The sequence below is a fragment of the Montipora capricornis genome, chromosome 7, assembly GCF_036669925.1.
Source record: "Montipora capricornis isolate CH-2021 chromosome 7, ASM3666992v2, whole genome shotgun sequence".
Taxonomy (NCBI): Eukaryota; Metazoa; Cnidaria; class Anthozoa; order Scleractinia; family Acroporidae; genus Montipora; species Montipora capricornis.
This window is the reverse complement of record NC_090889.1, coordinates 8,163,884-8,176,383: the sequence shown is the minus strand read 5'-3', so window position 1 is coordinate 8,176,383 and position 12,500 is coordinate 8,163,884. Positions and strand designations below refer to the sequence as shown.

The 12,500-nt window shown below is 38.7% G+C and overlaps 1 protein-coding gene across 1 annotated transcript in view; it reads right to left on the bottom strand.

The window, feature by feature from the left end:
* LOC138058153 (probable ATP-dependent RNA helicase DDX60) overlaps positions 1-12,500 on the bottom strand; it is an 82,472-nt gene that overhangs the window by 52,078 nt on the left and 17,894 nt on the right. Inside the window, exons 10-19 of the mRNA XM_068904050.1 lie at positions 10,391-10,562; positions 10,141-10,296; positions 9,246-9,357; positions 7,587-7,705; positions 6,887-7,065; positions 5,340-5,388; positions 4,277-4,459; positions 1,568-1,761; positions 1,130-1,258; positions 445-594 (exon numbers count right to left, since the gene is read on the bottom strand). Of these exons, the coding sequence (XP_068760151.1) occupies positions 445-594; positions 1,130-1,258; positions 1,568-1,761; positions 4,277-4,459; positions 5,340-5,388; positions 6,887-7,065; positions 7,587-7,705; positions 9,246-9,357; positions 10,141-10,296; positions 10,391-10,562 (1,443 nt within the window). The remainder of the gene's footprint in view (positions 1-444; positions 595-1,129; positions 1,259-1,567; positions 1,762-4,276; positions 4,460-5,339; positions 5,389-6,886; positions 7,066-7,586; positions 7,706-9,245; positions 9,358-10,140; positions 10,297-10,390; positions 10,563-12,500) is intronic.

Below are 12,500 nucleotides of genomic sequence, written 5' to 3'. Positions count from 1 at the left end.
TTGGTTGGGAAACGCATGGTGAGAATATTATTTGAAAATGGTGCATTATTGAGTAGGTGACACTGGCAGACTCGGAAAAAGGAAATCGGAGTCCTCCTAGTTCTTTGCCCGAAACAGAATTTATAGCAACTAGTAATTGGAAAGTCCTTAAGGTTCGATCCTCATAAGAGCACTCAGGTTTACCAGTGCCACTTACTGAATAATATACGATTCTCCGTGTGAAGGTTTAATCGAGATTAAAGCCTGGTTTTCACTAGCGACGCAAGCATAAGCACAAGCAACACACGCAAGCGTACTTACTTGTTGTTAATTGGTGTCTTTTCTTCTAACAAAAGGCTCTAATGAACAACAAGCTAGCGTCACTCGTGAAAACCAGGCTTAAGTGTATGAATACATCTTAAACATCAGTAACAATAAAAACTGTTAAAAGTCTGAGCATGATACCTTGGTGGGTGAGACATAAACCACCACTCCTTCGTTGCTCTCTCTCAAGACTTTCTCCATGCAGTAATAAGAAGCATATGTTTTCCCTGATGAGGTGGGCGCCACGATTACTGCTGACTCGTTATTATCAACTGCATCAAGAAGCTCCCGCTGGAATGTTTTAACAAGGGAGACAACCGACATGCGATAAACAACACTAGCCAATATATTATGACATTTCCTACCCTTTTTAAGAGAGCGACTGGTCTTTTTGCGTCTATGTAAAGCCCGAATTAACCAAATCGAATTTAAAATATTATTTGCTATGGTTTCGCTGGTTTTACAGACTAGGACTCTCCTTTATTTCATTTACATTGAGTCTCATAACATAACAGATTCTACTAAGTGACTTCAAGCAGGTGTTGGATTTCAAACGCCTCAGGAAAAAAATCTCCCTGTTGCTTCGACAGGATGTCAATGTAGATCTGCTGTGTAGATAATTGTACCAATAATGAATACTTTGCTCGGTCCTGACATTGACGTTAATATCTTGTTTTTTTTTTTCTCACTTAGTTTTATAGAACATTGTAAGAAAAAAACACTTACTCATCAAATGGCCAGTTGCCACTTAGGTTCCTAAAAGGTAAAGGTATGTGCACAGTTCTGAATGCTTGACAATGTTCAAACCGTGTTCTCATTAACATACCTGCCAAGTATCAGGAATAAAGTGGTCGACCCGAGGGTCGCGATCAGCTCGTTCCTCGCGTTTCAACAAATGACCCATGAACTCAAGTTGAAATCTCGCGCTTGTTGTGTGAACAGAGAGCTGTCGAGCCTACGATACAAAATCAGACCTTAATAGATTTGTGCACATCGCCAACTTTCCCTCACAGAAAGCCTATTATTGAAAATAATAGGCTCGCATTTCAACAAATGTCCCAGGAACTCAAGTTGAAATCTCGCGCTTATCGTGAACAGAGAGCTGTTGAGCCTACGATACAAAAATCAAACCTTAATAGATTTGTGTACAACGCCAACGTTTCCTTCACAGACGGCCTGTTATTGAACATTGACTCCTGTCTAGAGCAGATTCCTAATTTTATCGAATAGAATCACGACTTAAGGGCGTTTATAGGTAATTTACCTTATTTTCAGTGTCTGGCTTAAAATCATAAAATATGACTGCGATGTCATCAAACCCTAGCTTTTGCATGTATCCTGCCAGTTTCTTTTTGTCTTTGTTGGTAAGATGACTGCTGAATTCGCAGTACATTTTCCTTACACATTCCATAAGAAGTACTGGATATTCCATTTCGTTTGATTTGGGGTAACGAGAACCTACAAAAACGACACAATGTCAGAATTTAATGCCGCTATAAACAACATTTTTTATAAGTACTTTCACAAGGTAAACAACAGATTGCAACCTGGTTTTGACCAGTACAAGCTGACGTATGTGGAGGACGAACAAACAGTTTGCATTTCTTTAACCCAACTGTTTTTCTCATCTTCGAAACTTCCCAGAGCGTATTTGCTATCCCCAACGACTTTTTGTGCTTTTGAAAGATAGTTTTATGAAGGCGCCTACGTACGCAAGAGCAATTTCGGTCTACCCAAAGACTTCACAACAGGAGGTTTTCACATGACGCCATCGCCGCCATGTTGGTGGACGAAAACAAAAGATATCTCATTAGTTCTTTTGTTCGTCCACCAGAAGTCGTACATTTCTCCATTGTTATTGGTGTCTCTAGAGATTGGTTGAAAACGTCCAATAACCTAACTAAGAAAGTCCTTAGTCCCCGGGAAAGAAAGATTCCATACGAAATATGCCGCATGCACTAGTGCGTTCCATAGGACAGCTCAGTGTTAGAAAGCTTGGTGGCCAATCAATTACCCTCTGATTTATCTGTAACGTGAATTGACGAGGAAAATGATAATTGAACTAACTAAAAATTAAAATTACCTATCCGCCTCGGCAGAATACTGAAAACAGTTTTCAAAAAGGCCAGTTGATACATTTTTGGTAGATAAGGCCATTTCACACTTTGTCCAGATGATGTAAAAATTTCGTGATTAATACTTTTGGACTTGGGAACATTAACACTGAAGGGTGGACGGAGGTTTAAATTAAAGGTAATGGTTCATCTTTACAACAGGGATGGCGTTAAGCTGTGTCAAGGCTTAGTGGACAGACATTGTTGCAAAATGCCTTAAATTAAAGTAAGCCAAAATTGCAACTTGATTGAATTAACGGTAAAAAATGACATTGTTATATACCTAGATTTTCGCTCAACAAAACGAGCACTGTGATTGGTTGATTCTTGGTCACGCGGCCCTGATCAAATTCAAATGTATCCCGACCGGGGTACAATTCCGCAGTTGTTGCCCGCGCCTGGTGTTTTGCCGCGATTGTTGCAGGAAAAGTCTAAATGTATAACAAATCACTTAACGTCTGATCCTGCAGGAAGCAAGTTAGTTTTGTTTCCCCTCGAGTCCTGATGTTTCCCACGAGGACTCTCTATTGTTCTGTACACCAACATGGCTGCTGTGATGTCAGGTGAAAACCATCTATAGAGGAGGAAATTGTACATTCAAAGGTGGAAAGGTCAGTGGAGAGAAAATGATGGCGTTACAGTGATGCCACAAAGTAAGAAAAGATGTTAGTAACTGTCCTTTCATTACAGTCTACCCTACGCACAGCAATAATTAAAAAGACACTATGACAAAATTAATGGGAGTGTGACTGTGCTGGGCGCCTGAAGGACAGCAGAAACCGGGAATCATCAAAGTCTCGTTGCACTTAAATATGACAAACAACGAAAATATACAGACTAAATGTTATAGAAAAAGCCACTGGAAACGTAGTCCTCGATCGAAATTCGATGCATGACGTAACTCCAAAGATGAGAGTTTTAATATACTATGTAGGATCAAAGTTAGACTACAAGACGAACGACTGTCCGCAAGGCGAGAGAACTTCAAAACCCAAATCAATTGAATTATATGATAAAGGTACACGTTTGCATATACTCAGCAAAATTGCAGAAATTCTTGTGAACAAAAGACTTACTCTTATAGTACAAAGAGAGATCATGGACATGATGAATATGCTTGGAACCATAATGAAAGCACTTTCAAACTACACGTTGTTACGTTGGAAAGCATCTATTGTTTCTGTAAATAGATTTATCTATATGTAATAGTTTTGCTTTTCATTTGTGAATCTGTAACAAAATACAATGGAATAAATACAATTCAAATACAAAATAAGGACGTAAAAGTTGCCATTGCTCAAGGTAAGGGTGCATTTTGTTCTTATAATTTGTTTAACTAGGAGATCTTATCTTCGACCACAGTTTTTTAGTTTCGTGAGAGACATATTGCTTTTTGATGATAGGGGAATAGTGTTTGTTTATCTGTGAGAATAATGCGCTTCACGGGCTTGAAAGTTTCAACAATGTCCAAAAGACAGCAGTAATGAAAAATTGTTCACGATATAAATATTACCGCACTGCTGAAGCAAATCGGATTATTATTATTTTTTTTTTGCCATGGCAAAAAGATGTTAGGGCGCTTCATTCTCCTTACTATAAAAAAGTGCAAAGAGTTGATTTAACGAACCCGAATTTAGTCAATTTTGTGAGTATATATAATTTTGTTTACACGGTTACATTGATTACTTTGGTATTTTGAAGGGCGAGTTCAGGTTTTACACCACCGATCATCGTGCCACAATTTAAAGCCAGAGAGATGAACCATAAACGTAGTGCGGTACATCATTAAATTTTCGTAAAACAAGAAACTGTACTAGTAAAGAAAAGAGGAAGAACGCGTCAGAGGGAATTTAACTTACGGGTGTCTTGCCAGGCATCCAAGCAAGTTTGTGCCTTTTTCATGAGCGCCTGGAAAGAGCAATCTGGAGATTTGCATTTGGTCAGAAATTCATCTACCAACTGCAAAGCATTATTGTAACTGTCACTCCTCAGGCTTTTCTCGATATGTTTCCACTTCTCTTGGTCTTTTCCTTGCTCTTCCTCTGTGAGACATAATGCGAGCATAAGGAGTTTCAGTATCAATTTACACCATATTAATTGTTCCGAAAGCTGCACAAATGCCTATATGCTTTTTGCCATCGGATGATTATCATCATCATCATCATCATCATTGTTGTTATTTTAATTATCATTCATGTGTGTTTGCGAATCTGTTTTCAACTCACGAAGTGCAAAATTTGATTTAAGATTCCTAGTCTGCGGACGTGTTGCACATCAAATACAAAAGTATTTAATCACCCAAATACCAAAGTCATTAAAGTGACCTACGTTGCATTTCTCTTTTTTAATTTATTATAATTTATTATTTTTAATTTTTTTTCTTTATTATTATTATTATTATTATTATTATTATTATTATTTTATTTATTTATTTATTTATTTATTTATTTATCTATTTATTTATTCATTTATTTATTTTTTATTTTTTATTTTTGTTTTGTTTATTTTATGAGCGGCTTATCAAGGAGGAATTAAAAACGTCTTGACAGGAGCTAACATTATCTTCTAACTGTGGAACTCGCTGCCATCAAGCACCAAAGTAACTGACTCATTTTCGTTTTTTTAGACCAGTTTAACCAATATTTATTTGTCAAAGCTAGAAACTTACAGTCCTCCAAGCTAAAGGATCACTGATATCTAAACTGTTACATATTTTATATACATATTTAGCTATATTTTAAATGCATGTTTCTGTAATTGGGGGTTAGATTGAAATTGGGACGAAAGTTCTTTATCCCCCGTCTCACCTCTTTGTCAATATCATATTTTTACTACTATTTTTCTTTCTTTTCTTATATTGTGATGTCGCTTGGTGACGAATTCATTAAACTAAACTAAACTGATACTAAACAAGTCACTCACCTCTGCGTTTCTGTTCATTCGCTTCAATGATTTGCTTCGCTTTCTGGCTCTGTAAAAATGGAAATGTTTAAAGGACTGCCTTATTTATTTTTTTTTTTTTTTCAGTTTTATTTTTAAGAATAAAAAGTAACAACACTATCCGACGTTTCGGAGTCAGACTTGACCCCATTATCAAGGTTAAACTGTACTGGAAAAATTCGCAATTTAAATACAACGGGCGTTAGGTCAAAACAAAGACATGCATAAATGGAAATTAAACGATAGTTGACACTAAGATATTTACAATTTTTGCTAGAATACAAAAGGCGAAGGTCAAACAAAAACTTTAGCACGAATGGAATCTGACTGCTTATTTAGTGATGGTTGACGCTCACGTATCAAAAGCATCTCGTGAACGAGACAGTCAAATTTCGATTTGCATTTCTTTAGGATCGTAAAATGTGCTTTAAGTTCAGGTTTGTCCAGATCGTGTTTCGTCTTCATGTGTCGACCAACCGAAGATGATAGGGATTTGTGTTCCTCTATACGCTGATGTAAATGCCTAGTTGTATAACCAATGTAGTCCATATCGCATAGACCACATTTAAAATAATAAACAGCACATTGGTTATTTACAACATTTGGCTTGTTTTCGCGGTGTTTGAGATGACTTTCAATCTTACGATTAATAAACACAGGAACAATCTCGATGGTGTTACCAATTTTAACGCTCAGATCTTTGAGTCGTCTCCGTAGCACGTTAGCTGACTTCTGATCTTTGTACGGTAATACAATACGGACGGTTTTTCCTTCCTCAGACGAAACACGATCTGGACAAACCTGAACTTAAAGCACATTTTACGATCCTAAAGAAATGCAAATCGAAATTTGACTGTCTCGTTCACGAGATGCTTTTGATACGTGAGCGTCAACCATCACTAAATAAGCAGTCAGATTCCATTCGTGCTAAAGTTTTTGTTTGACCTTCGCCTTTTGTATTCTAGCAAAAATTGTAAATATCTTAGTGTCAACTATCGTTTAATTTCCATTTATGCATGTCTTTGTTTTGACCTAACGCCCGTTGTATTTAAATTGCGAATTTTTCCAGTACAGTTTAACCTTGATAATGGGGTCAAGTCTGACTCCGAAACGTCGGATAGTGTTGTTACTTTTTATTCTTAATACGTTTTCTAAATCGATCCTTCTTAAAGTTTTATTTTTGTTTTCACAAAGAAATGATTTATTCCTAATTTCAAGCAAGTTAAAAAGAGGCTTTCGAAAAGAGTGACGGTGGAAGTACTCAAAACTCGAGGGCACATTTACTTGTCTTACGCGCAGATACCATTTCCTTATAGAGTGTAATCATAATCGCGAATTTAATAAGACGCAGGTTAACGTTGCGCGGACGACAGTATGGTCACAACGTTTTTGATGAATTTTCAGTACAGCAAGCGAACATGCGTTGGTGTAGAAGGAATCTAAGACCAATGGCAACAATTTACACAAGTAAATGAAAAGCACGAAAATGAACGTCTGATTTAAAACTCATGGCTATACTACACACTAACCACTTTTCCTTCCTTTTTCTTGCCTTTCTTTTTCTGGGTGTTCGTATTTGTAACGATGATCGTTTTTGCAAGGCCAATATCACCAGAAAGTGAATCGCCATAAAGTCTGTGGTAGCGCGCGAATATCTGCTTTCCAATTAAACGTTTTTTTCTTAGTCGTGGATCGTCTGGAAGCTTTTCTGTGCATATATATGAAATAATACAAATAAAACTTGAGTTTTTAATAGATGTAGCACTGGTAGTGGGAGCGAGGCTTGAAGCATGGAGAGTTTTCCTCTGTTTGATGCAGGAACGAAAGAGGTAACAATGCTGTGCATACTTCCTTTTTTTCTTTCATTATATGATTTGCTGTCTCACATTCTTTTCAGTTCAGTACCTCTTACACGTTTCCAAAATAAAGGAGGACGATCTCCCTCTCCCCTTCTTGAAATTCATAATCATCTTTCCCTTGCCGCTGAAAGCCGTATTTTTTCTGTCAAAGAAAGTTGTATCAGGGGGAGAGGTTCCTAAACTGATGCACCACTATTAACAAAATTCCGTTGAAGTACTTTCAGTTTTTTTGCCTCTGTATCAACCTTACCACTAATAACAAGGCAGTGGGACTAAAAGAAAAACAATACATCGAAAGGGGTATAAGTCTCCATCTCCATTTCTTAACTGCTGTTATAGAAATTGAAAACATTTCTTTTGTCATCCTCACCTGTAATCGTTTTCTCTGTCCTATCATAATCATCAGAAAGTGGCTTGAGCGAATGCCAGTGGTAGAGTTCATCAAATTCCCGACCAATGTTAAACAATTCCTCTTCTACACTCTCCTCTCTGAAAGAAAATTTATAGTCACACAGAGTCACCGATTACTAGAGGTGGAAGTCGCCGTAATGCTTTTTGACGGACATTACTAAACAGCGAAAAGAAACACCAAAACACCATGTATGACCCCACCATACATTCAATACTAACCGACAAAGGTTGGATTTGAGATTAAATACAGTTTTAGACCTAATTAGGCCTAACACGTTATTGCTCCTAGGACATTGAGATTAAGATTAGGATTCAGATTAAGACTGAGATTAGGAGCAATAACTTTTTAGGCCTAGTTAGGCCTAAAACGATGTTTAATCTCAAATTCAACCTTTGTCGGTTAGTATTCAATGTATGGTGGGGTCATGGTTTTTTGGTGCTTCGTCTCGCTGTTCCGTTGTTTCGCTGTTTCGCTGTTTAGTGATGTCCGTCAAAAGACATTACGGCGACTTCCACCTCTAATAATCGGTGCCTCTGTGTATGCAAAGCCATCACCTCTCCCTCGCAAATCTCATCCGTGGCTCTACGGCTTCGTTACTGTTACTTTGACCCCCAGATCGTACATAGTGGAGACGCCCACATGGTTAGCAAGACGAAACAGGGCACTTTCGTCCAGTAGCACCTCAATCACTGGATGCGCACATCCCCAAGTCGTTGATAAAACAACTCAACTCTGCTAAAAAGCTCTCCATCTCTTCAACTCAACAAACTCCACTTCCACCAGAGCAGCAACTAAACACCCGGGCTGATGAAGAACTAAAGGAAATTCCAGGAGAATTAATGCCAAAGGACAGCAATCAAACACGCAAGTTGAAGCAGCCAGTTGAAGGATATCTTGGGAATATCAAAACCAACAGCTGAGCTAACCACAGATATCCCTCCATGCTCTGCTGCCCTGGCTCCACCAAGTGACAGTCAAATCCTACCCAGAGTGCAAAACCACCGACAAGAACACGATCAGGCCGGATATCTAACCTGTCAATCGTCTGGACGTATGAACAATGATAAACCAGTGTTCCTTTAATTTTGAATTTGTTTGTTTCACAAGTTTAAGTGTTGCTGTCGACGCAACCATTGGTTTAGTTTCGGTGTTTAGTAATGTCGTTTTTTGACCTTGTTGCATTTCATGACAATGGAGTCGCGTTCTGATGGTGAGGTGTTGCCAGGGGTGTGGCGCCCTATGCTCCCTTGCGCTGGGCTCAGGTTGTGGTCTTCTTGTAATGTAATCCCATAGAGATTTTTTTTTCCCGACTTCTTCACGTGTAAGGAAAATTTCACCCTGTTCCAACAATGCTGGTGAATAATCCATGTTTTATAACCATGTCTCTACTATGGGCTTTATACTGTCCACATTTCCTATTCTCACTGTATCAAGAATTGAATTTCCGTATCTCGTACACTATAAAAAGCTAAAGCAGACTTAGCAGTTAATTCAAGATCATGACGATGTTCTTAATCCCCAACATCGATTGGTAGCCTGGCTTTGTTTGTTTCTTTTTTTCTTTTTCACGACAAATTGAAAAACAAAACAAAACAAAACAGATAACTGTATACTTACACAGCCATGGCGTTAATATTTGACCGAATGTCCCCAGCGTACTCATTGACAAGAACATTATCTACACCAAGCAGCTTTTTGAGTTTCACACAAGACTCCCATTCAACGCCGTCTTCTAAAATACACACCAGTTATCAAGAAGAGTGGTAATCCAATTCAGTCTGGAAAGAAGGCGAGGGGTGGGGCAGTGGGTGCCCTTGCTAACTTAATATTTACTTCCACTGCTGACTTGATGTTCGTAACATTTACAGTAAGGACACTTGAACCGTGAACACTTGACATTTTTGTGAACATTGTTTTTTTCGACGACGAAGAAATAAAGGCTCCTCTTATGATGTATAGTGTTACATGTATAGCATTTTGTAAGTGTAAAAACATTAAATACTCTTGTCAAAAGGACGAGCCCACATTCTATAGTCACTAAAAAAATGTAGAAAAAAATATCAAGTGTTCATGATTCTAGTGTCCTCACTGTAAAATAAAATAGTAATCACATCAAATTTTGTAGCTTTTCTTAAAATTGATCTTGAAACAACTTGGCATAATAAACGATACGATACGTGACTTGATGTTTCCATGCAACAAGGTCTTGATATCCGATTTTAAAATGAGATTCGTATCATGATGCGAACATACATTCTTATTTATTGGTGTTGGACAATTCTAAAACGATGGTAGCCATAAAAAAACAAATGACGTGATTCTCACGTAGCTTGTAATTTTTCCACTTATGGAGCTGAAATGAAACTTTTTTTTTTTGGAACATACTACACATCCTCCAAGTAATTTAAGAAGGGACCGCAAGGCACAATTGCTATTTACAGGATCACACCCCAAAGCAAAATTTTTACATGCATGCATGCTTTCTATTACATCGCCCTAACAAATCACCCACCGTCTTCTTTCCTGGGGAAGCCTGCAACACACCCAGCAAAGATATGGGGGAAATAAGATTGTAACAGATCAGGGTGTCGGGTGGTGTTCACTGCAGCGACGATCTCAATCCAAGCACTCTTTGCTTCTTTGATCACATCCTCTGGCAAACTAAAGGCTGGATGAATGATCAGGAATATTGTATTTCAGTAAAGTAGAAAATAAAATTAACTTGTAGAATCCCAATAATGAAGTAAGAAATCATTCAAAACCTTCTATAACCATTAAACTTTGATCTCCGGCCAGTGAAAAGAGAGCGTGGACAAGGCGTCCATCCATAATATCGGCTACTGAAGACATGTCTAAGGATACACTGGCTGCATCCTTCATAGCAGGGTAATCGTCGTGTATAACTTTTAATATCTTCCACAAGCATCTGTGTATCTGTTAATGAAAAAGCAAATGAATGATTTTTTTTAAAAATATACTCCCCTACACTGTTTTTATTTATTTTATTTTATTTGCAACTGTACTGTAAAGATTAATAACAACTATTACAATTATTAATTCACACCAAACTACACATTAACATACCTCTACTTACACACTGACTACTTAAGCCTGCCTCACACGGTGAGGAAAGAGCTGAGCAAACTGCCTCGCGAGGCGGATTGCTCAGCCGTTTTCTCACCGTGTGCGGGGAACTTTTGGTGAGAAATTGGCCTCGCGAGGCCCTGAGGAAAAAATCAAACATGTTTGATATCTTTCGCCTCGCGAGGCAAATTCCTCATTGTGTGCGGCCATCGTGAGAATCGAGTTCAGTTTGGTCAATGAAGCATCCAATAAAAATACATGGCATTCTCACGAGACTTCAGTGACGTCAGAATTTCGTCCTCCGACACCATCCTGAACCGCAGGAGTCACGTGAGTATGCCGTGTATTTTTATTGGCTGCTTGATTAAACCAAGCTCAGCTCGATTCTCACGATGGCGGCACACATTGAGGAATTTGTCTGGCGAGGCCAAAAATATCAAACATGTTTGATTTCATCCTCACGGCCTCGCGAGGCGAATTTCTCACCACAATTTCCCCGCACACGTGAGGAAACGGCTGAGCAAACCGCCTCGCGAGGCAGTTTGCTCAGCTCTTTCCTCAAGTGTGCGGTGGGATTTAAGGTTACAAAGAGTAGTTTCAGTTTACAAACACATTGTTGTTCTCAAACACTGATTGGGAGTTTTGATTATCTATACAAGGTAGATAGTTATGTCATTTGTATTGCCTTAATAATAATAATAATAATAATAATAATAATAATAATAATAATAATAATAATAACAATAATAATAATAATAATAATAATAATAAAGAATGGACACTGTGGTAGAACAGGTTGGTGCCTTAACCTACCACGGGAATATGGACGCTCCCGCCCACCAGAGTCTTGGGTGGCACCTTTAGCAAGTGCCAACAACCCAAAAGCCACCCGTGTTAGAGCTACAACAACCTGATTTGATGAGAGAATCTCAAATATTGAATTTCACACTAACGAAGTCAACGGGACTGTAGCTTGTAGTGAAGGTGTCGCGTCCGGCAGGTGTCCTGTGGATCAGAAGTGCAGGCCCGGTCGTCATCCTGCTACTGCTGAACAACGACAGCACAGATTAGGATGGTCAAAGGAGGATAACAAACGGTGGTTTGAATGTTACATCAGGAGTGAACCAGAGAGGCCAGAGTACAGAAAAAGATTCCTAGACCTGTGGAAAGCCAGTAACATCAACAACGAACTAACAGAAGTCACCGAGCAGAGATTGGCTGATCAAGTACGCCAGATTAAGAACAATAAGTGGCTAGAGACTATGGAGCAAGAAAAAATAACCACACGAGTAAGACATGAACATCAGGAGATTGAAACGACAGAGCTCCATGTCACACATACACCAGACTATAAATATCAGAAGACTGAAACTACGGAGCTTCTTACCACAGATGCACCAGACCATGCAGCAACTTCTGATACCCTAGAAGAACACCAACCTGAGGAGGAACCCATAGTTTTCACTGCTGAAGTATTACAAGAAGAGATCAGCCCAGAACTGGAAGGCTCTTTGCGACAGGATCCGAGAAATTATACAACTAGAACAGTTAATAGGATTACCATCACTGAAGGAGTTTGCCTTTTGGTCGAGGGTCGAGGGTAACTAGTCGAGGGTCGAGGGTAAATGGTCGAGGGTCGAGGGTAAATGGTCGAGGGTCGAAAAATTATTCAAAATTATTTCAAATTATTTCTTAACTTCGTCAGCTCAAAAGTTCACAGGCTCGTGTTTACTGCAGTTTCCGGTGCCTGTTGTTGCCGCATTTGGGTCGTGCTGAGCATCAGAATCT